The 25,270-nt window shown below is 55.7% G+C and overlaps 12 protein-coding genes across 12 annotated transcripts; 6 read left to right on the top strand and 6 right to left on the bottom strand.

The window, feature by feature from the left end:
• Positions 1-617: 617 nt before the first annotated feature.
• Positions 618-1,586, top strand: BKA78DRAFT_350241 (uncharacterized protein; the record flags this gene model as incomplete). Its single annotated transcript, XM_066890955.1, has 1 exon — positions 618-1,586. The coding sequence occupies one exon, from the start codon at positions 618-620 to the stop codon at positions 1,584-1,586; it is 969 nt and encodes a 322-aa protein (XP_066748232.1).
• Positions 1,587-1,942: 356 nt separating this feature from the next.
• Positions 1,943-2,625, bottom strand: BKA78DRAFT_292903 (uncharacterized protein; the record flags this gene model as incomplete). The annotated part of the gene is made up of 2 exons (XM_066886122.1): positions 1,943-2,343; positions 2,547-2,625. The coding sequence occupies 2 exons, from the start codon at positions 2,623-2,625 to the stop codon at positions 1,943-1,945; spliced, it is 480 nt and encodes a 159-aa protein (XP_066748231.1).
• Positions 2,626-5,230: 2,605 nt separating this feature from the next.
• BKA78DRAFT_306894 (uncharacterized protein) lies at positions 5,231-6,382 on the top strand. The gene has a single exon (XM_066887817.1). It carries the CDS (start codon positions 5,703-5,705, stop codon positions 6,240-6,242), a length of 540 nt encoding a protein of 179 aa, XP_066748230.1. The 5' UTR covers positions 5,231-5,702; the 3' UTR covers positions 6,243-6,382.
• An 85-nt stretch (positions 6,383-6,467) lies between these two features.
• On the top strand, positions 6,468-7,697 carry BKA78DRAFT_306892 (uncharacterized protein). Its single transcript, XM_066887816.1, has one exon. It carries the CDS (start codon positions 6,631-6,633, stop codon positions 7,228-7,230), a length of 600 nt encoding a protein of 199 aa, XP_066748229.1. The 5' UTR covers positions 6,468-6,630; the 3' UTR covers positions 7,231-7,697.
• A 2,085-nt stretch (positions 7,698-9,782) lies between these two features.
• On the bottom strand, positions 9,783-11,846 carry BKA78DRAFT_247135 (MFS transporter; the record flags this gene model as incomplete). Its single annotated transcript, XM_066884281.1, has 6 exons — positions 9,783-9,998; positions 10,096-10,296; positions 10,414-10,850; positions 10,918-11,451; positions 11,608-11,671; positions 11,724-11,846. The coding sequence occupies 6 exons, from the start codon at positions 11,844-11,846 to the stop codon at positions 9,783-9,785; spliced, it is 1,575 nt and encodes a 524-aa protein (XP_066748228.1).
• A 729-nt stretch (positions 11,847-12,575) lies between these two features.
• On the bottom strand, positions 12,576-13,706 carry BKA78DRAFT_85157 (uncharacterized protein). The gene is made up of 2 exons (XM_066893858.1): positions 13,607-13,706; positions 12,576-13,556 (listed from the first exon to the last, which is right to left on the bottom strand). The coding sequence occupies exons 1-2, from the start codon at positions 13,698-13,700 to the stop codon at positions 12,892-12,894; spliced, it is 759 nt and encodes a 252-aa protein (XP_066748227.1). The 5' UTR covers positions 13,701-13,706; the 3' UTR covers positions 12,576-12,891.
• Positions 13,707-13,924: 218 nt separating this feature from the next.
• On the top strand, positions 13,925-17,971 carry BKA78DRAFT_278646 (P-loop containing nucleoside triphosphate hydrolase protein). Its single transcript, XM_066885594.1, has 4 exons — positions 13,925-14,072; positions 14,123-14,386; positions 14,444-14,522; positions 14,572-17,971. The coding sequence occupies exons 1-4, from the start codon at positions 13,950-13,952 to the stop codon at positions 17,838-17,840; spliced, it is 3,735 nt and encodes a 1,244-aa protein (XP_066748226.1). The 5' UTR covers positions 13,925-13,949; the 3' UTR covers positions 17,841-17,971.
• A 1-nt stretch (position 17,972) lies between these two features.
• Positions 17,973-19,267, bottom strand: BKA78DRAFT_306879 (UPF0041 domain protein). Its single transcript, XM_066887815.1, has 4 exons — positions 19,074-19,267; positions 18,853-18,925; positions 18,394-18,552; positions 17,973-18,330 (listed from the first exon to the last, which is right to left on the bottom strand). The coding sequence occupies exons 1-4, from the start codon at positions 19,144-19,146 to the stop codon at positions 18,240-18,242; spliced, it is 396 nt and encodes a 131-aa protein (XP_066748225.1). The 5' UTR covers positions 19,147-19,267; the 3' UTR covers positions 17,973-18,239.
• A 29-nt stretch (positions 19,268-19,296) lies between these two features.
• BKA78DRAFT_306875 (uncharacterized protein) lies at positions 19,297-20,777 on the bottom strand. Its single transcript, XM_066887814.1, has 6 exons — positions 20,633-20,777; positions 20,548-20,556; positions 20,424-20,495; positions 19,933-20,368; positions 19,842-19,880; positions 19,297-19,790 (listed from the first exon to the last, which is right to left on the bottom strand). Exons 1-6 carry the CDS (start codon positions 20,660-20,662, stop codon positions 19,714-19,716), a joined length of 663 nt encoding a protein of 220 aa, XP_066748224.1. The 5' UTR covers positions 20,663-20,777; the 3' UTR covers positions 19,297-19,713.
• A 131-nt stretch (positions 20,778-20,908) lies between these two features.
• Positions 20,909-21,865, top strand: BKA78DRAFT_350234 (60S ribosomal protein uL5; the record flags this gene model as incomplete). Its single annotated transcript, XM_066890954.1, has 5 exons — positions 20,909-20,918; positions 21,146-21,153; positions 21,210-21,357; positions 21,417-21,666; positions 21,739-21,865. The coding sequence occupies 5 exons, from the start codon at positions 20,909-20,911 to the stop codon at positions 21,863-21,865; spliced, it is 543 nt and encodes a 180-aa protein (XP_066748223.1).
• A 706-nt stretch (positions 21,866-22,571) lies between these two features.
• Positions 22,572-23,076, top strand: BKA78DRAFT_85064 (uncharacterized protein). The gene has a single exon (XM_066893857.1). It carries the CDS (start codon positions 22,684-22,686, stop codon positions 22,936-22,938), a length of 255 nt encoding a protein of 84 aa, XP_066748222.1. The 5' UTR covers positions 22,572-22,683; the 3' UTR covers positions 22,939-23,076.
• A 548-nt stretch (positions 23,077-23,624) lies between these two features.
• On the bottom strand, positions 23,625-24,639 carry BKA78DRAFT_350233 (mitochondrial import protein Pam17-domain-containing protein; the record flags this gene model as incomplete). The annotated part of the gene is made up of 2 exons (XM_066890953.1): positions 23,625-23,849; positions 24,019-24,639. The coding sequence occupies 2 exons, from the start codon at positions 24,637-24,639 to the stop codon at positions 23,625-23,627; spliced, it is 846 nt and encodes a 281-aa protein (XP_066748221.1).
• Positions 24,640-25,270: the final 631 nt, after the last annotated feature.

Here is a 25,270-nt window from a genome sequence, read left to right as displayed (position 1 = left end):
ATGGAGGAGAGGATGATTGTGGAGGAGGGGTCGTCATCAAGGCACTTACTCGCGCTCCTGGAGAGTCTTGCCAATGCCCTAGAAGTCGCCATGGTGAAGAGTAGGTGATGACAGCCTGAGAAGAGGGTCTCTGAGACTTGGTGGATTGAAGTTCAAGCAATCGTCACGGGAAAGATGTCCCTCAAGAAAGAGAGACACCCGATCCCTCGGCAAACGATTACGCTTTGATACTGCCGAGCGCTGATTGGTCGCCATGTTCACATCGATGATGTATCGACTTCTGATCAAGGACGTGCGCCACAACTTATTCGGCCTGTGATTGGCTGCATTGCGTACCAGAGGCCAGGCCCGTGACCATGGCCAACGCGGCACGAATACTTTTCGGAACGAGGCGGCTCGCAGTCATCCCAGTCGGATCGCGGAGCCGCATCGAGCCAGATTCGAGATCATTGCGCTTCATGCTGCACCAAACTCCAAGTGCTACAGCTAGACCCATCAGTCGCCTCTGCCCGCCGCCACTTCTCCGCTTATCTCGAGTCGTACCACGGTTGCGACATCATCTTTCTTCACGTTCCCAGCCGAATCCCGCCGCCGCCCCGTCGTTCCACCGCCTTCACATGGCCTCCGCCCCTCTGCCAATCCATCTGATCCTCGACTGGGATGGCACCTTGACGGCCAAGGACACCCTCCATTTCCTTGGCCAAATAAGCAATGAGCACGCCGTCAGAGACGTTTCTCCGCCGTCATCCTCGTGGGACGACATTGTTAAAGCCTACGTCGACGATCTCAACGCTCACACCCAAGCCTACCGCCCCTCCGCTAGCGAGCGCAACACCATCGCCGAGGAGAAGGCCTGGCTCGCCAGTCTCGAAGGCGTTGATCTGCGCAGCGTGAAGCGTGTTGAAGATGCCGGTCTGTTCGCCGGTGTCACTGCCAACAACGTGTCCCAAGGAGCCTCCAAAGCCGTCGGGAGCGGCCAATTGAAGCTGCGTAAGGGATGGGAGAACCTGCTTTTCAGGAACGAGGGCAACGAAGGCAACCTTCTTAGCCACATTAGCATCTTGAGCGTGAACTGGAGCGCCACCTTTATCCGCGAGGCTCTACTCCACGCCGCATACGACACCAAGGTGTTGCAGTCCTCCGAAATGAATGCTGATGCTCTGCGGCGCACCATGCAGAACATGGACATTTTTGCCAATGAGTTTGAGGGACTGAATCGTCTCAATGGGTCATCCGGTCGTCTTTCCAAGTCGGGCGAGAGGGGCATCAGGACCAGTGAAGATAAGCTGGAGCGCATGCCCATTCCTCGTAAATATGGAGGTGATGAGCTGGTGATTTACGTCGGTGACTCGTGCACCGATCTTGAGGCACTGCTTGCTGCCGACGTGGGTATTTGCATTCGAGATGAGCCCATGGGCAGCGGTCAAAGGGAGCTTGCAGAGGCCCTGGAGAGAATCGGCGTCCCTGTCCATCGATTAAAGCTTCTGGCAGAGATGCCGCCACCTGACGATAGCCGGGTGGATTTATGGTGGACGCCAAGTCTCGAAGAGCTGTCCATGTCTCTAGACTCCCTGAGTCAGGCCTGAAATGGCGGATGCTCTTAATTGTAAAGGATACATAGCTGCAAAGTACAGCTTTAATTATGACGAATAGAGATGATGTGGAACTGGAATTGCTTTTTCATGACGTGTAAAACAAGATATGACTTGAGGAGATGGAGTAAACCCTCGAACAGCAGTTTTTGTGAGAACTGAAAGTGGAACTCGACCGATTGGGGTCGCTTAACCGCGACCAGTGAAAATGAAGAGAGGTATCAAAGAGCCCGAACATTCAAGAAACCGCAAAAGCAAAGAGATCCCGGTTGGTCTTTAGACCTCAGAGTAGCCAGCCCTACGCCGTGCACAATCAGCACTTTGACGCGATGGGGAGCAGTCCGGAATGCTCACTTCTTTACTCCAATCTTGCCGAGCAGGTCCTTTGCCTTCTCTCCAAGACCCCTCACGTCTTCCTTCTCGCCTCCGTGTACCATCCTCTCGCGCTCAAGCTCTTCGCTGGTGCGCATCTCGTTGTGGCGCTTGGCCTCCATCGCCTTCTCGTCGGTCACTTTGGTGACGTTGGCGGCACCACCGCGGCCATAGTGAAAGTTGCCTTCGGGTTCAAGATGATGGGCGGGAGCCTCGACGTCCTGGGCGGCGCGCGCAATCTCTGGGTGGTTTGGGTCGTTCTTGGCCATGTTGCCGCTGCCGCCGCGGCCAGTCGTGTACAGCTGCGACTTGATGGTCGGGGTGACGAGATCTTCGGGCTTGGACATGGATTCGCGGCGATTTCCTTGCGCGATATTGCCTGCGAGTTCACGTCTGCGTCAGTCTCGGCCGATTGTCTTGCTTGCTGCTCGCGTCCGGCAACTCCTCGTCCGCTCTTCTTTTGACATTGTGTCTGCGCAGCTGCTGACCCGAAGCGCGCAACGTAGGGCTGAACAGCGCCATGGGGCAGAAGTACTCGCGTCGTCGAGGGCAAAAACATCAAGGGTGAGATAAGCTACTCACCTGCGCCGCCGCGCCCATGCGACATGGCGCGCGCAGCAGAGCCTTGGCCCTCGGTCGAGTGACGAATGTCGACAACCATGATGGTCGAGTCGGAGGATTGGTCGTTGGTGTGTTTGAGTGGTCTTGTTCGGTCTGGGAGGGTTCCCTGTTGTTTGAGTGTTGGATACCGAGCGACAGAGATTATTAGGGGCCCAGATGACAGGCGCGTCAAGCCACGGTGACGTTGGTTAGGAAGGAGCTACGAGGACCCTGTGACGAAAGCGGACAAGTTGGGGCAAAATTTAACAAAGGATTTGCGTGCCAACTGACGGCGGGCGAGGCGGAAACGCGACTTTATTCCAACAGAGCCACGATGAACTCTCAGCGACCGCGGAAATCCAAACTCTTGTGTAATGGTCCAACTCCACTCGTGCGAGGGCCGGTTGCGGATGCGGCGCACATCATGTGGGGAGAATAGATCGAGGGCGCACTTTTCAGCGCACGAACGGGGTTCGCGGGCAGGACTGGTAAGGCGTTCTCCCAAAAGGTCGGCCACGCCACCCGAGTATACAGACAAAGGAGCGAATCGTGTCGAGGGAATGGCCAACCACCAGGGCTGAATGGGGTTGCCATCACGTAAGAGTTTTCCCGTGGATGAGGAGCACAGCGGCGCGTCTAGGTAGCCTGCAAAGCCATATTACCCTCGGCCTGCAGCCTCGAGAGCGGTGCGGTTGATCTCATGACTTGTGCGCTCGCCATTTTGCGGGACGACGTATTCGCGCGTCGGCGTCGAGGTGGACTTTTGCGAGGAGGGCGAAACAAAAGGTTAGGCGACTACTGAAGCGCTGAAGCGCGCAATGATGCGATGAGCCCCAGGAGCGGCGGCCCCAGGCAGTCAAGGGACCGTTGCCCGCGGCAGATGGCAACAGGGTTGGCGGCACTGCCAACACGCAGCCCGCGAACCGCCCGGAGAATTTTGTTGCTGGCGGGAGAACATGGACCAAATGGAGAAAGTGACGACGATGAATTGTTGGTTACGCGCTGAAGGGGAGAGGGAGTGCTGGGAACTTAGAGGCTGTGATTGCACGGGACAGGGCTAGGGTGGGGACAAGGTCGGATCACCAAGGCAGGCTGGCAGATGCATGATGAGACGGCAGGGGATGTGTGGACTGTATGATCTCCATTATTCTTCGAAGCGACTCCACCCTAGGGTCCAACAACACCGTCCCACGCTTCTCAAAACAAAACAAAAAAGTACAACACCAATCCGTCCGCTCTAGAACCCCAGAGACCAATCTATATTCCGACCCAAAACCAAAGCCCAACAATATCGTGTCCTGCCGCGAGGCGCCCATTCTATTCTCCGTGTGTGTCTATTCCCAGGAAAACAAAAACTCCACGCTATGCAGGCGACTGGGGCTAAGCCATCATGCCGCAGGAGGTCGTCCAAAAATGCTTCTATCAGACCCAAAAAGCGCCGCCAAATGCAAGTGTTCTATAACGATGTCGTCGTCCACGAAGGCGTAAAAATATCGAAAAGTGATCCGGAACCAGGAAAAAGTAAAGGTACAGCAATAGTGTGGTGCGCCGTAGTTGTGCAGGTGTAGCTAGGCCTAGGCCGCTAGTGGTACACGGGCTTGAATGGTGCCCTTTCGAGAATTGAGGATATTCTACGCTGATGTTAGAGAATTGCTCGATTGGTACAGTTTTACAAGTGTTCGTACAAATTGTTTAGGAGCCGTAGGGGTCGCGGCTGTTGCCCGGGTCGGGGTCCGCGCGGGCCATGGTGGACTTTTGGCCTTGGGCAGAACGAAAGGCGCGAAGAGACGGCGCAGAGGTGCGAGCGAGGCGGTTGTTGGTCGAAGTAAAAGAGGCGGCAGACATGATGTGGGTTGGAGTGGGTTGGCGCGAGGTATTAAATATTAAGGTATGGTCGAGAGGTTGGTTGTTTGGATGAGTGGTTTTGGAGGCGTGTTGGGCGTGTTTATTATTTGACTGTGAGGAGAGAAGGAAGGGTATGCTCGTCTTTAGGTGTCGAGGATGGCTGGTTTGCTGGGGGACAGGGAGAGGCAGTCCGGGGGTCTATATATCTAGAGTCCAGGGCAAGCAAGACGGAAAGGAAAAAAAGGGCTGAGGCTCACAGGGCGAGAGATGCCACGGCGGTAGGACTGTTGAAACCGTCGAGTTATGACGAGCTGTCTGCCGGGCGGAATACGGGGCGGGCGCCGCTGAGAGTGGTTTTCATGGCAGGCAGTTGAACGACGCTCTGTGCTGCGCCAACATGAGAGGCTTCATGGCATCCCGCGGCCATGTACGGGCTGTGCACTCGTGGCTTTCGCACGTCCCGGGTGGCATGCCAGAGCTAGGCTCGATTGGCCATGACGACGAGGCTTCTGCTTTCTCGAAGCGTTCCATGATCCCTGGCAGAGTTGACGCGGACCCGCTGTTGTGCGAGCTGCAGTGTGCGCTGAAAGCTGGGTGCTGATGGCAGTCCTCTACCCACACCTCCATCTGAACCCGAGCCCAGCTTCTAGAACTCGTGACTTACCGGCACCTTCAGCCCAGCGACATTGCAAGGCTCCTCGCGCGAACCGCGGCGGCTCGTAAGGCAGCGCTTTGGCTCAGAGGTCGGTTGGTTGGATGGGATATGGATCGATGTCAGGAACAGGCATGGCGCCACATGTGCCCGCCGAGTCAAGCCCACGCAGAGTGAGGCAATGATCCAATAACCCTGCGGAACCCTGCGCGACCACATCCCCCCCTGGCCCTGGCCCTGGCCCTGGCTGCGACCAGCTGCCATGCGACGCGCTGCACGCCATCATCATCGTCGTGGCTGGCTTCTTCTTTGTTTTTTGGCGCCGCCCAAGGGAGCCGGAGCACGACAGACGACCTACCTGGAAGCTGGGAATGCGACCAGCCAATATCGGGCACGAGGCAGATGGTTGAAACACCAGTGACTGGACGACGATCCGAGCAACCAACTCTGGGGGGAGGGGGGCAGCCGAGGGTTGGCGCGCGCAAAAGGGGGGCTTTCCAGGGCTGATTACGTCCAAGTGCTCACGTCTTCAGCTTTGTCTTTCTGCAGATTCAACGTCGTCCGCATCGGCCTGAGTCCGGGCTGAGCTGGTTCCGCATGACCCGTCCCCTTCGGCCGCACCTCTCCGAGGCCATGACGATATGGTGCTTCCTGTTTCAAAGGCGGACGAGCAGGAGCAGTCCTGTCGATTCCTCATCTGGACACTTCTCAACAGGGGGGCCGGTCACATGACGTTGCAGGGCGCTGAATCAGGACGACCTGAGCGCGTCGAGGGGGCTCGAGGCTCTATCCAGGTATCCCAGACGTCGTCCAGGGGCACACGTCTGGCTGGCTCGCTATCGCCGCCACAATTTGTCTTGGCTGCCATTTGCGCTCACCGTGCAGGCTTTCCTCGGCCATCCGGAGCGCGCCTCCTTTCCCGCCGCCGCCGCCCGCCCGCCTCTGCAACTCCATTTGGGACCCGATTGTGTTACTCTCTTCGCATTGTTGAGGTTGTGCAAGAATCGCCTGCCATACCACCAACCCGTCACGTCGTCCATCGGGCGTTAAATGGGAACCGGATCCGCACGCGCTTGCGGCAGATCTTCAGGAGAGAACCCCAGGCCTGGGAGCCACTCTTTTGCAACACCAATTATAGACATCCAAGATCAATGACGACCCGCTTTGCTTTCCCAATTTAGCAGACCAGAGCAAAATGTTTCGCTTCACGCTCGAGTTGCTGACAATGGGATCCCTCACAAACCTGACTAGCACCTTCCACCGAGGCGCCTGAAACGGCCCTCTCGAGTCCCATCCTGGCCCATGAGGCTCTGGATAGCGAGATGATTGTGGCTGCAACGCGCGTACATGATGTTTGTGGCTCTCATCAATTCTCATCATCATTTCTGAGGTCGAATGGAAATTTTCTTTGCTTTCTCTGAATTATTTTTGACGCGGCGGCACGTCACTCAGACAACAAAGCAAACCTGGCAGCAAGCCAGCCAGCCAGGTCCATGTTTGGTACATGCCAATGTGTGGCTTGGATGCAACTCTACCAGATGATGCAAACTGGCGATTTCCAACCCTCCGATGGGGTTCAGGCTTTCCACCAGAGGACGGGCCTCTTTCTCAAAGCAGCCGCCCACCGCTCCAGCAATATGGAACACTGCGCCGAGACCATCACAGCAGAAAGATGTGTGCGACAGGCGCCTGTCGCAGTCGCAGGGCGTCTCCAAAACGCTGGTTAAGCTCTCCCGGCCTCTGGGACGCCCGTGGCACCGCGTCGCCACACTTTGTTCGTCTGTCGGGCTCCCGCAGGCGCAAAAGTGGCGGCGCCTCTGGCTGAGCGCCACGCTGGCCAGTCTCACGACAGTGTCTAAAAAGTATTCTTTGGTGTTGCCCAAGACACATGGGCACGCGCGATGTGATGCGAAGCAACATCGCACCAAGCAACCAAGTCCTCAGGTCAGCTCTCCTCTGACTGCTCCGCTGTTAGCTTGCCGCGCCGGAACTGCCGCCAGCACACCCACCCACGTCGACAAGATCCCCAAAATAGATGGTCACTCTCCAAAGACGAAAAAGTCGCTCGTTTTGTTGTCGCGGCTTCAGCACTGGATTGTCGAGAGTTTCCGTCTCAGGGTCAGGTCGTTCGGGGTCTTCAGCCCATCAGCCGCTCCCGATCCACATTAACGACTTTGCCCACTTTTCCCCGTACGCTTGCAGGCATTGCCATATTGATGATCTGCTCCTAGGGCGCCGCTGTGCCGCTGCTTTTTCCACCTGCTGGCTGCACGTCAACCACAGCCCGGGTCCCTCGAGCAATCCCCAAAAAATTCCTTGGTGCATCCGACGCCTCGCTCGTCCGCCTACTCCGAGTACCTGGATGCCTTCCTGCAATCCGTCTTTCCTTTTTCCCAATGCCACAGCAGCAGGTCCATCAACTTCTGTCGCTGGCTGAAAGAAGTCATTTCGTTAAAAATTTCTGCAACCCAAAGCAAACCATCGAGTCTTTTGATCTGCACGCGTCAAAAAGCAGGCACCCGCTCCCTGTCGCTGATCGGTCGTCGCCAGCCCACCCGTCCCGCCCGCCCTTGGCTGCCGCGCTGCCGCTCGCCGCCGCAAACAGCCAGAGCACCCATCATCCCAACAGTTGCGACCCTTGGAGTCAGAGGGCGCCAAAAGATTCGTTCGATCGAGCATTGGGGGCAAAACGGCTCGACTTTCCCATCGCCCCCTTGATCGTCAACGAAACCCCTTGTTGACGCTGCGACCCGCCAGACGCGGCTCGCTTGCTCATGCTTTGTCCTGATGTTTGTTGTTTGTACCCAACATGTATGCCAAAAGGCAAAACGGAGAAAATCTAGACAAATCTTGGTGCAGTGACTCAGCTTCAATCGCTGTCGACTTGGTCCCTGAAGACTCCTTGGTGCCCAGCGGTCGGGGGTTTTGACTTTGCGACTCGATAAGCCGCAGACAGACGCATATGGCATCAACGGCAGTGAGAGCGCTGAAGACTGAGCTTGCCAAGATAAAATCGAGAAAAAAATTTAGGACGAGGCAGAAATCAAAATCAAGGTCCGACGAAATTGCCGCACGCTATCAACACAACACCATCGCGATCGCTTCCGCTTCTACGCACTTGGCCAAACTAAGCGCAACCCAAAAAAGCCTTCCCTGACCAAACACACGATCACCCAAGCCAATCGCGCATTGAAGCTTGGACAAGAGGCTCGTCTTCGCACCGAGCAGGGCCGCCCCGCCCACTACCTATCTATACAGCATGTCTCACCGAGAGGCTCGCAGATACCAACCAAGAGACCCCTCATCGGACCATTATACCTGCGTTCTTGACTCGCAAAGGTAGATACGGAGACTCCTTGACTTTATTCACATGGGAGTCTCGAAGCAAAAAGACACCCAGACCATCACCACCACCCAAGTGAATTGTTCGTTCTACGACCCAAACACAAGCATTTGTTCGATCTTTTTCTGACACTTGTGCTCTAACCCTGCCCGACTATCATCTTCACATGCCATTTCTGCGCGTGTGCCTTATTCAGCCGTTACTTGTGTCATCTATACATGTATACGGTGCATAAGCCAAAGTCACTCGCACCCCTGCTCCGCCGACCAACCAACACTGCTCCACCAAAAGCCTCTCCCCGCTCTCCATCCAACCAACTCACTGACTATTCACGCAACCCAATCAGTCAGTCCATCAACACAAAAACGGGCCGGCGCTTATCCTCTCGGACAGATTGGACAGATCAGTCACAGCATCCGTCTTACCTCTCCGTCTCCTTTTCAGCACTCCCATCCACCCCAGTCAGACCCTTGCGCGGCAGTTACAGCACGAACAATTGGCCGATCGAGCGCTGCTGACTCCCTGACTCCCTGGCTCACTGGGCTGGGCTGCATGCTTCCTGGACGCCCGCAGCGGCACAGCGGCACGGCGGCGCGGCGGCGGGCGTGGCGGCAGGGTCGCCCTGCCCTGCGAGCGAACGCTGCAGGCATGTACCCGCGCCCTGCCGTTCCGGTTGCGGCTGCTGGTTGACGAAGGCGCTTGCGTAGGCGCTGAGCGACTGTTACGCGTGGTTGGTTGGCTGTGCGGAGGTGATGTTAGTCGCCGGGCGCTCGGCATGGCAGGCTCTCGTGTTGAATTGGCTTGGTGGACTTGTCATTGGAGCCGCATGGTAGGTGACGAGGGAAATTCGGAACCCAACTTTCAGCGGCTAGAGTCGTGGCTTCTAAGGGAGAGGGCAGAGCGTAGGGGGACAGGGAGACCTAGAGGCCTCGTATGTCAAACGTCTGAGCATTCAGACTCCTTCAGGCATGCTCACTGAGCAATCAAAGTCTTCCAAGCGCCGTCGTTGACCTTCCTTTTGCTATTCACAGTGGCATGAGGCGCTTGAGTACAGTGAAGTACAATGGCTTGGATTGATTGAATTGGCCGTTGAGATGGCGACAATTGGGGTGGCGTATGGCGTTCGCGAAGGCTTCGTCGTTTCGAGAAGGTACATGTAGGTACGCAGAAGATGTTTCCGGACGCTTCTAAATCACCGCAATGGCGTCGCATGGCTGAGCTTGGCTGAGCGAAGTGAGATGGTTTTTCTTTTGCATCGTGCGAGGACATCGACGCCGACTCGATAAAACAACGAAGCCAGCCCCTTTCTTTCACTGGCACTCTTTCTTTTGCCGAGTAAGTCTCTAACGAGATCATGTTCCTTCCATAGTCGCCTCTACTACACCTCCTTTTGCACAATGACCACCGCATCCCCCTTCTTCTCCACGACCAGCCCGATCTCCTGGGCAAGCGCCCTGCCCTCCTCAGTGGCGGCGGTGCCACCGACCACGGCATCCTCGCCGTCAAAGTGCTTAGAAATCTCCTCGAGTGGCGTGTTTCGTGTCTCCACATAGAAGCAGTACACGACTGCCAGTTCGATTGCAAGCCACACACACTGTGTTAGTGCTGGTCAGCCAAGGGAATGCCAGCCTCTATCCGCAAAAGATCCGAATGGGAAGGTTAAGGATAAGAAGAGGCCAGAGAGGACTTACGTAAACGATGTAGTACTTCCAGTGCAGCGCATCGAGCGCGAGTGAGTTGACAAACGTCGAGACGAATAGCGAAGCGTCAATTCCAAACCACAGCACCGCAATGCCTTTGGCGCGGATGTTGAAGGGCAAAATCTCCACGGCGTAGCCGACCATCAAGCCCGACCAGGCAGTGTTGTAGCAAACGTAGTAGAGGAATATCATCTGCGACGAGTTCAGTCGTTAGCTTCGGCAAAGGATGGTCAATGCGAGAGCAGGGGGTGGCGGTGCGGGGTCAAGGGGGTCGTAGTCAGGGGTACGAGGTCATGTTCCCCAGCTTACCAAAACGACCGCATTGCCCATGCCGCGATTCCCGCCATTGCCGAGCTCCAACCGCGCTGACAGGACCGTCCACACCACAAAACAGACCAGCATGCCAGCGGTCGACCCGAGAAATAATTTCCGTCGGCCGATTCGGTCTACGACGAAGCAAGACCCGACGGCTACGCACGCATTGGCGATCTGCAGCACGCCGTTGATGACGAGCTGTTTATTGCTGTCGGTTATGCCGACCGAGGCGAGCACCGAACTCATGTAGTACGAAACCAGACCGTTGCCCGACCACTGGGAGAAGAGGCCCAGCGTGGCGAGGATGAGCAGTCGCCGCCGGTTGCCTTTGGTGCGCCACAGCTCGGCCCAGCCGTTTGAGTTGCTTTCGGCTTCCAGTTTGAGCGTGGATTTGATTTCTTCGAATTCGACTTGGACCAATTCGTCATTTGCTGTCTAAGTCAGTACTGCCATGCTCCCGAATGCTCCCACTGTGCGGTGAAAAGTGGAGGCTCGCACCGTTTCCGTTCGCATGCACCTTTGCCAGAACCCTCAAAGCGACCTCTTCCTTTCCCTTACTGATATACCATCTTGGGCTCTCTGGCACAAACCACACAAAGCAAAGCTGCAGTATTGGCGGTGCAGCTTGTGCCATGCTCGGGATGCGCCAGCTCCATTGGTTCATGATGTTGTTGGTCCCAAACGTCAACCACGCTGCCACAATGCTGCCAATGTACCACGTCGTGTTGTACACTGTTGTGAAAGTGGCTCGGTGCTGTGGGTGCACCAGCTCCGCAATCAGGAGGGGAGAGGCGACGTGCGCAATGGCGACTCCAAAGCCAACAAGGAAACGTCCTGCAATGAACATGTGGAGATTGAAGCTGGCAGCTTGAAGCGCAACGCCCAGAATCATGAGAACGGCGCCAGAGAAGATTGCCACGCGCCGCCCGAAATTGTCGGCCAAGTACGGGACAACAGGCTGCGCAACAACTCCGCCGAGGAAGAGAATTGAACTGAAAAGGCCGACCATGGTTCCAGTGGGGTTGTGGAAATCTGAGGCATTGTTAGTGTAAAGTGAGAACTTTTGCTCCCTGGTTTGCGTGGTCTGGACGGATCAATCGATTTGCACGTCTATGACTAAACACGAATAGACTCATCTGAGATTCCAATCTGATGTAAAGATTCCGTCGTATTTCTAAATGTACGTACATGAGTTGAACTGGCCCAACGCTAGAAGGCCATTCACCATGCTCGAATCGTACCCATTTGTAGCCTTGCATTTGTGAGCTGTCTGCTTTCAATATCACGTAGACAAATACACTTACGCTAGTCAGCACCACAAACATGAGAATGAAGTAAACCTTCCGCATCTCAGGCTCCCGCCACCACGTAACCTTGGGATACTCCCGTCCGGCAAGGCGAAAATGGCCTCTTGAAGCTGCTTCCATGTTGACAGAAGTGGCGATGGGAAGGTCTCGCAAACACCAGACTGAAGAAATGTCAAACTGATTAAGAAAAAAACTTGGTCGTCCCACGTCCCTTTTATACAGATTCGAGCGACTTCCCCGCTTGGAAGTTTGGAGTGGCTGGGCCGATTCTCGCTTGACAAGACCTGAAGAGCCCAGAGCGCCCCCAGAGCCGTATGTCCGGCCAACACGCCTGCCAGACTATTGCGCACGGACTCCAAGAGGAACACATGTAGAATAGCTGGGTGGGGAGCGCACGGGTGGGAGGCCAAATTTGGAGGTTCTTTTCGGCGGGCTCCCGTGCTATCGGCATGTCGGACTGTTTTTTTCCTAGTCAAGCCACGAAGGTGACAGGCTGGGCACCTAGGGAGCTTGCATGCCTTCAAGCAGCTCATATTACTTCAGGTGATGCCATCAGTCTTGCATGAGAAGTGCAAACATTTTGTGAGAGATGTTTCCCCCCTTTTACCGCTTCCCCAGCATCTGGAGAGGTCCAGGCGCGGTTCGAAAACTGGGCTCCACTTGGTCTGTCAAGGCGGTGAAAAACTTCCAAATCAGGCTAGACTCGTCGACAAAGTCAGTCGACGGCAAATGCCATGCGTTAGCGAGTGCCGGCAAATCAGCGAAAAGAATCATGGAAGTTTTGAAGAACACTGCATGTGCACGCCGGCCTCGAAGGAAATAGTGGGGATTACTGGAGAACGGCTGCAAGTGCCAGTGAATAGGCGCGGCTCGTTCAAATGGCGTGAATATCATGTTGATCTGCCGATGTGGAGGTAGCGCGGTGGTCAACACGGACGAAGTCGACTGTTTTGATTGGTGTGACCAGGCCAGTGACGGTGAGGCCACTGTAGGTGGCCAAAGAAATTGATCCAGGATGCGGTCTGCCATCCAGGCGCAAGCGCTTGACTGCTTCGTGTACTGTCCTTCTAGAGGCCGTAGTCTCTGTTTTCAAGGCGCCAGGAGCCTCCTCCCCCGCTCCCTACATTTTGACTTTGCGAAGCTCGAGACTGCTCTTCTGAAGTTGTCATCCTTCATCGCTCTCGTCGTTTTCATCCGAGTCTGAGTCTGAAGTCTCTTTCTGACTGTCGTCAGTCGCAGAATCGTCATCTAAACCAGACCTTGCTGATTGGGATTGAAATTCAGGAGAGCTGCGCTGCTTCTTGGAAATCGAATCCGAAGGGACCGTATCCGACTTGGGTTCACTCTGACGATCCTCTGGGCCTGACCCACGGGTCGCTTGTACCTCGACTACACTGCGAGTCCATTGCATACCGTTCCAAGCTTGGGACATGTTTATCATGTGGTCTTTCTCTCCTTCCACAAAGGCGAGATCACCAGTCGGACCCAGCAGTTCGACAGCGGCTTCTTCAACCAGGATCCCCAAAGCCAGAAGTGCAGTCTCATCCATGCTTTTATAATCTCTCTTGCTGCTCTTGCCGAAAGAAGCGTTGTAGAAATCAGATGCGTATGCATGGAGAGCTTTCACCAAGTCTGAGTCTGGTAAGCGTTGATGTTGTCCAAGATGTCTGTCGGCGTCGTATGGGTCGCTTTCTGCGAATCGCTCTGGTGCATTTCTCATTTTGAAGAGGACCTCATCTGGTCGCAGAGGTTTGCGAGACGAGGACGCGGTATCACGTTCCTTGGAGGCGAATGGCTCGGCGGACATGAATCCATTGCTAGTAACGCGTCCTAAATTGATGTTAGTTGAAAATTGCGCGCATTTCATTGGGAGCACTCGCCAGCAACAGCATCGTAGAGCGTTGCAACTCGCTTCCTTGGAGAGCCATCTAGCCAGTCAGCGCTCGAGGCGCGCTCAGCTTTGCGCTTTGACATTTCAAGTTGGATTGGGTGGGAGTTGAACGGCGCGCACGAAGGCGACGCGATAGCTTGTTGCGCAAGTGATGGCTTCGTGGGCCGTAGCGCCGCCCCACGTACGGCGGGCCACGGAGGCAATATGTGCCAAACTCGCGCGCGGACCGAGCCGAGGTAGAGCTGCTGCCCTGCTGTGCGGATGCGGCTTCACGCTCGACAAGCCGCCATGCCAATTCTCACTGACGGCGTAGACAACCGTCCCCTTTACTCATGGCTCCGGCGCCCAAGAAGCAAGCGGCTTTGCAGGCCGAGGTTGCGCTCCTGCCCTCCCTGTTCAACTGCTTGGTAAACCTGCCCGCATCGCTGGTCTCGGTGCTCGTAAACACCAACACGGTAAGCACGCGCCCTCTCTCAGTCCACGAAGCTCTGCTGACGCCCCCAAGATCACGCAGAATGTCGTCGTCGAGCTCACGTACCGCCAAGCTGTCCCGGGCGACAGCACGAATCCCAATGGCGCGACAAGTATACAAAAGTCGGCTTTCTTTGGCTGGACTGGCATGCAAGCCCAGCGCAAGCCAGCACCCGTCGTCGGAAGAGATGGAATAGCCGGAAGCAGAGGGAGCGCCGTTCCCCGTGAGCAAGACCTGTCGGTAGTGGAGCTAGACGCGACTTTTGGTCGGCTCCTCGGACTCAGCGAAGGTCAAAAGGTATACAAATCGCAAAGGGCACCTGCGAGTAGGGCGCTCATTGACGGGCCTTAGTAGGTTGGAATTACACTCCATGTAGAGCCTCCTCAGGCGCATACGATTGTCATCGAGCCCTTGACGCCAGCAGATTGGGAGAGTAGGTCAAGCAAAATAATCACGCAAGCAGGAGCTGACAGCTTGTACAGTGATTGAACTCCATGCCCAATTTCTGGAACTCAACTTCCTCTCGCAAGTTCGCGCTCTGCCAAATCCTGCATATACTCCTTCTGCAGATGCGCCGAAGCAGCAGGCCCATCCTCTGACATTGCACCTCTCGCTGTCATCGAACGCCAACGTCATTGTCACGGGCCTTACTCCCGCGCCGTCATCGTCAACCCCGTTCGTCAAAGTCTCGCCAGACGCTGAAGTACATGTTGCCGCAAAGACCAGGCAGAGGCCAGGTAGGGGTGACAGCCGCAGTGTTGCGAGCGCGGGGCGGAAAAGCCAAGGCGGCAGGAGCACTGCCAGCACCGTGAGAACAAGACGAGGAAAGACAGAGCCCGCTCGTCGAAGCGCCGTCTTTCTCCGCGGGGTAGACCGCGAGCTGGCGGATGATTGGTTTGAAGACGAGCATGACGCGGAAAATGCAGGATTGAAAATCTGGGTTGACAGGGACGTTCAACTAACAAAAGCCTTCCGAGGAGTCACCTGGGTCTACGTCTCGATTGTCAAACCGTCTGGCATCAAAGAGGCCGTCGATCCGCAAAAGGAGGCAGAAAGAGAAAAATCAAGTACCAGGGTGGTCGCAAGACTGGGTTTGTGGGATGACGCACCAAACAGCCAACATGCTGCCTTGTCATCGGCACTGTGTACATCCCTAGGCGCACAAGGGTTCGTTGGCGGGTTGGTGCGCCTTGAGCCAGCTCCTCCTCAAGCCAGCAAAGCGTCCTCGGACTCAACTTCTCTCCGAACCCTCAAGATTTTCCCTTTCGGTACCTCTGGGGCCCAGCACAAGACAGGTCTCAGGTTTGGTGGTGAAACTAAGCAAGAAAAGGAAGAGGCTTCCCGAAACATCAGGCGCGTGTACGAGGAAGACAAAACCAATTCGATTCTCGAGGGCCCTCTGACTGACGGTATGATCTTGCCGCCTGTCCGTGGAAGTTCATGGGAATGGACAGGTGGTATACTGCGATTCGAGCCCTCGTCAGACCCATCAGAAACCAAGAATCAACCATCCTGGGTTATTGGACTAGAAAGACGGGGCTTGCCCATAGAGGTTGAAGCTGACATCTCCAAGCCACCAAGTGCCCTGGAAGGTTGGTCACCGGGAGAGGCCCTCCCAGAGCAACCGCCGACGCTAGTAGGAATCGATCCCTTGATCGAGCAGCTTACTTCCCATCTTTCCCAATCATCCTCAGTCCTCTTGACTGGCGGTCTTGGCTCTGGAAAGACGAGCTTGGCGCATCTACTCGCGCATCGATTGAGAAACGAACAACTGTCCCACGTCTCTTACTTCCCTTGTCGCTTACTGGTCACGGACGAGACTCGCGTAGCCACTATCAAAGAAACCCTCGAAAGGCTCTTTGCGGCTGCATCTTGGGGTGCCAGATACGGGGGCCGCTCTATGGTCATTCTTGACGACCTGGACAAGCTGTGTCCTGCGGAGACTGAGCTCCAGGTTGGCGGAGAAAATGGCCGAAGCAGACACATTAGCGAATGCATTTGTACGATCGCGCGCCAGTACTGCTCTATGGATTCCCGCGTCGTCCTCCTTGCCACAGGCCAAAGCAAAGAGGCCATCAATAATGTGGTCATCGGAGGTCATGTTGTTCGAGAAATTGTCAGCCTGAAAGCTCCAAATAAAGAAGGACGACGCAAAGTCATGGAGAAGCTCGTGCTGCCACACACTCAAGAGCAGGAGCACCCCAAACTCAACGGCACAAGCTCTGCAAAGCCAGAAGAGAGCCCCTGGATGGAAAGCTCGCCCCCTGGAAGTAGGCCAGGCAGCTCTTCCATGAAAGACGAATTTCAAGTGGACCCTACTCTCGATTTCCTCGATCTGGCTGGTCAGACTGACGGCTACATGCCTGGCGACCTTGTGCTGCTTGTGTCTCGAGCACGCAGCGAAGCTCTAATTCGCAGTGTTAGCGACTCTTCCACAGAAAATGTCACTCTAACCCAAGCCGACTTCACTCGAGCGCTTGACGGCTTCACTCCAGCATCTTTACGCAATGTCACTCTTCAATCGAGCACCACTCGCTGGGATAGCATCGGTGGTCTACACACTACTCGACAGACGCTCCTCGAAACTCTCCAGTACCCTACGACCTACGCACCCATCTTCGCGCAATGTCCCCTGCGTCTTCGCTCCGGTCTTCTTCTTTACGGATTCCCTGGTTGCGGAAAGACACTGCTCGCCTCTGCAGTGGCTGGTGAATGTGGTCTAAACTTCATCAGCGTCAAAGGACCCGAAATCCTGAACAAGTACATTGGTGCATCTGAAAAGTCTGTCCGAGACTTGTTCGAGCGCGCAGAAGCAGCTAAGCCGTGTGTACTCTTCTTCGATGAGTTTGATAGTATCGCACCCAAGCGCGGTCACGACTCAACCGGCGTAACGGACCGCGTTGTCAACCAGCTCCTCACGCAAATGGACGGCGCCGAGGGGCTGTCAGGAGTCTACATTCTCGCTGCAACGAGCCGACCCGACCTCATTGATCCGGCATTGCTGCGCCCAGGCCGTCTAGACAAGAGTCTGCTGTGTGACATGCCTGACGAAGAGGAGCGCCTTGATGTGCTCAAAGCCGTGACACGCAAACTGCGCGTCTCGCCCGAAGTCTTGGATGTATCGCAGACGCAGCACAGCCTCCGCGAAGTCGCGCGGCGCACCGAGGGCTACAGCGGCGCCGACCTGCAGGCCGTGGCGTACAATGCGCAGCTCGAAGCCATCCACGACGTCCTAGGCGACCAAGATCTGAGCGTCGACGGCGGAGCGGCCAATCGCAAGGGCGGCAAGGGCAAGGGCCAGCAGAATGGCGTGCAGACAGGCAAGAAAGGCAGCAAGGAAGTCGACTTCATGCACTTCCGCTTCGGCGACGAAGACAACGAGAGCACCCGAGTCACTGGTCCCGCAGCGCTTGGCGAACGCGCGAAGATTAGCGCGCAGATTGCGAACATGCAGGCGATGAGGCGCAGGCAAAAGCAGTTGCAGCATGCGCTGCTCTCACCTGACGGCGCACAGGACGGCGTCGGCTCGAAGAAAGAGAACGAGGGAGAGGACGAGGAGGAGGGTAGTAAGGAACCGATGATTGAGTGGAAGCATTTTGAGAGCTCGCTGAAGACGACGAGGAGCAGCATCAGCGACCAGGAGAGGAAGCGATTGGCGACTATCTACAAAGAGTTCGTGGTTGGGAGGAGCGGAGAGATGCCGTCGGGCCAAGGGGGCAGCGAGATTGGTGGGAGGACGAGTTTGATGTGAATGAGTTCATCGGGGACGAGACTTTGGAGTAATGTAATCGATGTTCTTGGACATGTGCGGTTGGTCGTTGTAAAAACTTGGCAAACAAAAGATGGCACAAAGCATTGTAATCAAATCATGCATTCCAGTCCACTCAACATTAAGATCTTGTCACTGGTGTGCTGGATAATTTGTACATTACAAAAAATTGGTATTGTGGTTTGAACGCCGCCAAAATCTTACAAATCCCATGACCCAAACAAGCCTGATGGATAGGTGTGATGCTGTTCTCATCTGCTCGTCATTTTTGCAAAGTGGAGTCTGGAATTCGAAGTAGTCCTCGTCTTTTCATGGCCGCCGTGTCAAGACTCCGATAGTGGTATGCCTCTCCACTCGATTGATTACGCAAAAGCTATTTCTCTACTGCTTAAGAACCTTCTCCGCCGACTCCTTGACCGACGATGCGGCGTCCTTGGCCTTGGTCTGGAGGGCCTTTTCCCGGCCACCGAAGCTGTCATCAAGTCAGCATCTTGTTTCCCGCGGGCGATTGACATTTCGATGCGAGTGAACGTACTTCCAGTAGCTCAGGTAACGGTAGCCTTGCGTAGCTTGTGCGGAGAAGTTGACCAAGTGGCAGCCAAAGAGGAGGTAGTTCTTAGGGCTGACGGCCAGGGCGTAGCGCATGAAGACGGCGGAGTAGCAGGTCAGGGCAGCAGTCATGGTACCGGAAATGCTGTAGCGCCCGTTAGCACATGGCTATAAATCTCCCGAAAGTTTGATCCTCTTTTTCTGTTGACAATGCCCCCCCACGTTTGCTGCGACACGCATGCCATTGCTTCAAGCAATTGCTTTGATTCCTCAGCTGTCGTGTGAACCTGCCCCGTCTGACGTCCGTGCCGGGTGGGGGCGCAGGTTATTCACCGAGCGTTGTAGCTGAACGGCAATGGCAGCGAGCGCAGCAGGCGTGGGTGGTCCAGTGACGGGTTTGGGAGACTAGTCGCGTGCGAAGTGAAGATTAGGGGACTGAGTTTACATTTCAGGGTCCTTCTGGGTGTCCATCACCGCCGCGAGCGGGATGCCGAAGTTCGACGCGGGGCCCCAGAAATCTGTTGGAGACCCGGGGAAGTTAGCCACCTAGCACGAATCCGGCGCTCCAACGCAAACCACAAACGTCTAAGAATCTTGAGGAGCTGTGATTGACCAAGGAAACATGGTTGCGATAATTGATGCGGCCGTGATGGACGCAAAACGTACGGGTGGAGAAGAAATAATCCAGCGCCTTGTTGGAGCGGATTTTCGCATTGATAGCCTTGATCGCGGCGGCCATGGTGACGGAATTGTTTGACGAGAAACCGGTAGAGTGGAGAGGCAAAAGGTTGTGAGGAGGGTGTTGTTGAGGGTTGCTCTGACTGCACCGGCGCTCGCGATTGCAACTTGCTTTGGTCAGCGGAAGTCTGATTGGAGATGTTGAGGGTGGGCCTTTCGGGCGGAAGTGGGACCGCCGGGGTCGGTCACGTGTGGGGAACCACTGCCGCAGTGATGCATTTATTGAACAATTACTACCAACACCGGGCATGAATTCACGCTTCTGTAGATTTGATTCATTTGGTGCTTGTGCTCGCATTGCTTTCTTTGACCATGCAAGGTATCTCCGACCCCAACGCCCAGTATAACGACAAGTCTGAGTCCCTTTTCCGACGACCTGCCAGCTCCAAATTCAGGGCAAGCAAGATGGGCAAGCCGCGGTGTTTGTTGAATGCGCCTGGTGCTTTTCAATCTCTTGCGATCATGACATTCATAATCCAGCTTCAGGTGCGGCTCGGTGGTGTTCAATATCACCAACTCGCGAATATCTCGAGGTTTTGTTTTAAGGTTGAACATTTCCAGATCCGATCTACCTGCTGAAGCCAGGACCTCCAGGAGGGAATCCACGACCACCAGGGGGCGGTTGGAAGCCGGGCGGGAAACCAGCTGTTGATCATTAGCATTTCGAAATTGCCATCGCCATGCTGTGACACTTACGAGGAGCACCGCCAGGGAAACCTGCAGGAGGGAAACCAGCTAAACAATATCAGCAACAAAATCGTAGCGACATGTAGATCCCTAAACTTACGGGCTCCACCAGGAGGGCCACCACGTCCGCCGAATCCTGGCGGCGCACCCGGGGCACCTGGGAATCCACCTGGGGGAGGAAAGCTGCCGAAACCAGCAGGACCAGGACCACCGACACCAGCAGCAGGACCAGTGAGTCCGACGGGAAGACCCCTGCCCGCAGGCTTGCTTATTCCTGGACCTGACGACAGAGTTGCAGCCGCAGCGGCGGCGCCGCCAGGAGCTCCGGTGCCAAGTCTGCTCGACGGGTCCGCGGGGGGAGGACCTTCCACGGAGAGGGAGACGATGCTGTTTCCACGGACGATGGTGAGGCCCAGAGTTCGCTTCTCTTCAGCTTCGACAAGCGGGGCGGCAGCAGCCCCCGGGGCCTGGCTTTTGGTGGACTTGCGCTTGACGCGGCGGAATTCTTCGGTGTCGGCGAGGACCAAGTTCATGTGCTAGACGACCGGATCAGCGCTGCTTCCCAAGTGGTGTATCGCGTTCTGTTCTGACCTTGTCGAAGGCCAGCATCTGGCCTGCCATTTGGCGTCCGTCATTTAGTGTGGCGCGCATGCGGTAGTTGATCTGAAGTCGTCAGAGCTGTAGTTCGAGAATCGGTAGATCGAGGTCCACTCACGAGGTTTTGCTAAAGATAAATGCGTCAGCTGGCTCTGTTAACGAACATCTTTCTAGCTTTCGTCGCAAAGTCGAAGGTGGCTTACCATCTTGCCTTGCTTGTTAGCCTGCGCCATGGTTGAAGAGGCGCGTGCGAACACGACTTTGCAAGCTGCCGAATGGGTAGAGGGAGTGTTTGGGGTGGATTGTCGTCGCGAATGGCGGATACAGTCGCGCCGGGCAAGCTATACAGATGCAAGACGTCGAAGCCGGAGTCGCGCCGCAAATCTTGGCACTGATGACGCTAGTGCTTTGCGCCTCAGGCACCAAGCAGCCACGAAATAGAGCTAATTCAGTCCAAAATTGAAGATCGTTGAGCGACAATGGATGATTGTCTTTCTGCAACCATTGACGCTAGAATTCGCCGTTCAATTCCATTGCTCGCAGCGCTCGTGGCTGCGAATTGCGGCCGTGGCGCCTGGCAAATCGGAATCCCTGTCGGGCTAAGCGAGGGCTTAGCGGCTCACACTCTCCTCTCCACCAAAATTGTCCACCATCTCCAGTCTCGCACCACGACGTTTACGACCGGCCTGCACCACCGACAACACTAACACCTGCAGTCACAATGGTACGCTACCAGCGCTCAGAATATGCGTCGCTCGCATCGCTGACGATGAATTTCAGGCCGAGAACAAGGACAAGAGCAGCAACCCCATGAGGGAGCTGAAGGTGCAGAAGCTCGTCCTCAACATCTCCGTCGGCGAGTCTGGTGACAGGCTCACCCGTGCCGCCAAGGTGCTTGAGCAGCTGTCCGGTCAAACCCCCGTCTACAGTACGAATCCACCGTCCGAACCGCCATCGACCGCGCACCCGCTGATGGAAAATCTACAGGCAAGGCCCGCTACACCGTCCGTACCTTCGGTATCCGCCGCAACGAAAAGATCGCCGTCCACGTCACCGTCCGTGGCCCCAAGGCTGAGGAGATTCTCGAGCGTGGCCTCAAGGTCAAGGAGTACGAGCTGAGGAAGCGCAACTTCTCCGAGACCGGCAACTTCGGTTTCGGTATCTCCGAGCACATCGACTTGGGCATCAAGTACGACCCTGCGATCGGTATCTACGGAATGGACTTCTACGTCTGCATGTGCGTACACCCAAGAAGCGCGAGCGAGCGATTGAGGCGATTTGAAGAAGAAAGGCTGACAAAGCTCCACAGGACCCGCCCCGGTGAGCGTGTCGCCAAGCGCAGGCGCGCGCAGTCCAAGATCGGCCACTCCCACAAGATCACCCAGGCCGACACCGTCAAGTGGTTCAAGAACAGGTTCGAGGCTATCGTCAGGTAAACGGGTTTTCTGCGAGTCTGGGGAGCAAGCTGCGCTTTCGGGGACGACGGGGGGTTTAGAGAGGTCAAACCAAAACAGAAATCCTGGGTTTACGGGCATAACGGAGTCTTGAGAGCCAGCAAAAGGATTTTGCAAACGTTCGGTCGGCGTACCCACGACAGTGGGATCCTTACTTCACCACGGTGTAACTACCAAAGGGACAAAATTACGACTGCGGCCTATCAATGGAGCTTTTTCAGCATGATCAATACAAACAATGGAGGCTTCACATGGGTGATGTTCCGCATAACCATTGTCGATCTGCTACAACTCTATTCAAGCTGTTTGACCGTGAATCGATGGACCGTCCTGCTCGCGGGAATGCTGGGTTGACTAGCATCAAGAGTCGGCCAGGTAAGTGATGCAAGTGAATCCTCTCATTCCGTGATCTTGGACCCGACGCCGCTCGCGACTTTTGTAGGCCGAAATTCGTTGTTGTCCTTTCCACGACTCGACCGCCAGCTCTTCGATTCTTAGGCAATGGCAAGCCGACCTCTCGGAACTTCCGCCCACCTACTTCGAGACGGATTGAATGAGAATCTCTTTCTAAGCACATGTTCACCCTGCTCGCTTTTCTAAGCTACGCACACTTCAGTCACTCATTGAACCCCCCTTCCCGTATGTTCCCATCAATCAACAACCAGAACTACGTTTGCCAGCGATCCAAATGCCATCGGACTCGGTCTCGAACACCTCAACGACACACTGCCTCCCTTCTATTTGTCAAAGACATGCGACTTGGAGGCACGTGTATCGGCCTCTTTCTTTGAACATGCCGGATGCACCGACACCCAAGTCAAATAATCAACCCTCCGTTCCCTCATCTCCCCGTATTCCATCAGCCTCTTGGCAACCCCCCCTGCGTAACAGTGCCATATTGCTCACCTCAAGCACTTGAACAGCCTACAATGCGGTCGTCGACCTGGAGTCGAGGCCCCTCGCATCCAACGGGAGGCATAGTAAAGGGCCAAGCGCGGGCAGGGCTGCTGAATGCTCCCCATGACTACCTTCATGCACACTTCCGAGGTACCTGATGCCTGAGTCTTGTGGCTAGAGCACATTGGATGGGTGCTCCCAATCCGCGCTGCTTTGGTGAGTTGACAACGCTGTGTCATGCCACGCCATTTGGCTCCAGATCCGTGAAACAGTGTCCCTTTGGTTCGCCATGTCGAGCTGTTGTCGACATGACTGCTTCATTACCATTAGGCAGTGCGCGGTACTCTTAGCTTAATGATAGAGATAGTATCAAAACGGAGAGGATCAATAAAAGGCACCTCAGGTGGCTTCTCACGCATACGAAGGATAATTGAATGAGATGTAAAAAGTTATTTTGTACCTCTGCTGATACAGCAGCTGGCTCAGTCCTACACCCGCTATACTACCTGTACTGGCTGCCAACGCTTGCTTTTTTTTTTGTGATTCGAATGTTTGAGGAAAGGGGAGAAGACGACGACGGCTCAAGCGGCCGTAACTCCATCAAAGAACACGGCCGCCTTTTGAGAGGAATAATGGTGCTGAGCCGGAACGGTTTTGGACCAGAACTTCCTGCTTGCTCTTCCCTCGGCTGTACATTTGAAGGTATCTAGCCAAACTCAAGATCCATTCTATTGGCTCATCGGCTGGCAAGTCGAACACCCCCCCAATCCAAACCCCCTCAAGCCACAGCATGTCCACATCATCCTACGCTCGTTCCCGAGAACTCCAGGCAAACACGACCAGCTCAGACGATCGTCTTCTTCCTCTTGCCCAGCGCCACGGCGCCAGCTCCGCCGCGTGGGGTACCCGAGGTCTTGAGGTTATAGGCGCGCTGGTCCTTCAGCCAGCGGCGGTAGTCGGCGACGGAGCCAATCTTCTCGCCGTAAAAGTCGGGCACGGGGTTCGTGTATGACGACTGCGCGGGGTCTACGCGGAACGTCTTGATGCGGTGGAGGAATTGTTTTTCCTTCTGTAAGTGCGTGTCAGCGGCTGGTCTTGTTGGAGTGGGTGGGATATGCGGGCCGCAAGAAGCAAAAGCTGAGCGTGCCAGAAAAGAGGAGAGTTGACGCAAGCCCAAACATGAGACGTCTGAACACGTCATTGTGTTCAAAGCAGCAGAGAAGAAAAAGAAAACCCACCTGCGCAATCTGTGCCCCAATTTTCCTATTCGCGAGCCTGAATACCGCATCGCCCAGCGCAGGACCGAGCAGCCAGCCCACACAACCGGTACCAATGACGCTCAGGCCCATGACGATGAGCGGATCCAAACCAAGCGTCGTCGCCCCCACGCTGTCCAGGTTCATGCTGAGCACAAGGTAGGTGCCGCCGGCCGTCGAGGCCATGGCCGCCAGCACCGACGACAGCAGCGAGATGCGGCGGCGCGTCTTGCGCATTGCCAGGAAGCGGTTCCACGTCAGCGTGCCGTCGGGGTTTGTCGGTGGTGTTGTCGTCTTCGTTGACGAAGCTGTGGGAGGTGCGGTGCTGGCATTGGTTGCGGCGGGCTGCGTGCTGCTGTGCCGGACGAGGGGAGCTGTGCGGGAGGGCTGCGTGAAACGCGGCTGGACTGTGGAGCTGAGGCTGGATGTACGCTTCGTCGATGAGGATGCCAGCAGCGTGATTGATGATGGCCGTTGTGCTGTCGTCGTGCTGTAGGAGGCAGTGTTGACGCATGGGACGAAGCCGGTTGACAGGTATCGCGGACGCATGGCCGCATTGGCGACAGAGGCAGCGCGGACGGGTAGAGCGGTAGTTGTGAGCATCGTGTGAGCAGGCCGTGAGGTTGAGGCAGTGCCAGTGAGAAAGTCGAATCGGGTGAAGTTGACAATAATTGCGCGTGGTGGAGCTCGCGACGTCAGGATAACGGCGCCAGGGCCATCCTCACGCGGCGGGCTTGGCGTGGGCAGGGATTGGCAGGGCGTTGTTCCCCGCTGGCCCTGTCGACAGCTGAGCTGAGCTTGAAACCGACCACAACCGCGGTTGGCTCCTCCCAGGGAACGGTCAGTCCCTTACGTGATCCCTTCCGGTTCCTGAGGTGGTTCCGAGCAAGGGAGCATGATACAGCCCGCCACTCCTGCTATGCTGCGAGGCCTGGTACTGTAGCAAAAGTTGTGGCACACGTAGCTACGACTGCTCCCTGTAATTCAGCGCAAAGGACTTGATGGATTCCGTTATCAAGTGCGCAAGGCGCTTGAATGCTCCCTGTATGCGTTCCTTTTGACATGGAGACTTTCTACTGCTCTACTGCCGCTTCTACTTTGTTGCTTTCTCTTGGTCGAGTTCCTACGTGTGCCACGATTTTGCCAAACGTCACGCGCCATGGAGACAACCTACGAAGGATATTATGCCGTCCAAAAGGCCAGGCGCATACACAGAGCTGTCATGATTTTTGAC

This window comes from Phyllosticta capitalensis (genome assembly GCF_038381095.1).
Source record: "Phyllosticta capitalensis strain CBS 128856 chromosome Unknown BKA78scaffold_2, whole genome shotgun sequence".
NCBI lineage: Eukaryota > Fungi > Ascomycota > Dothideomycetes > Botryosphaeriales > Phyllostictaceae > Phyllosticta > Phyllosticta capitalensis.
Note: the sequence above shows the minus strand (reverse complement) of the source record. Positions and strands in the feature narration are given on the sequence as shown.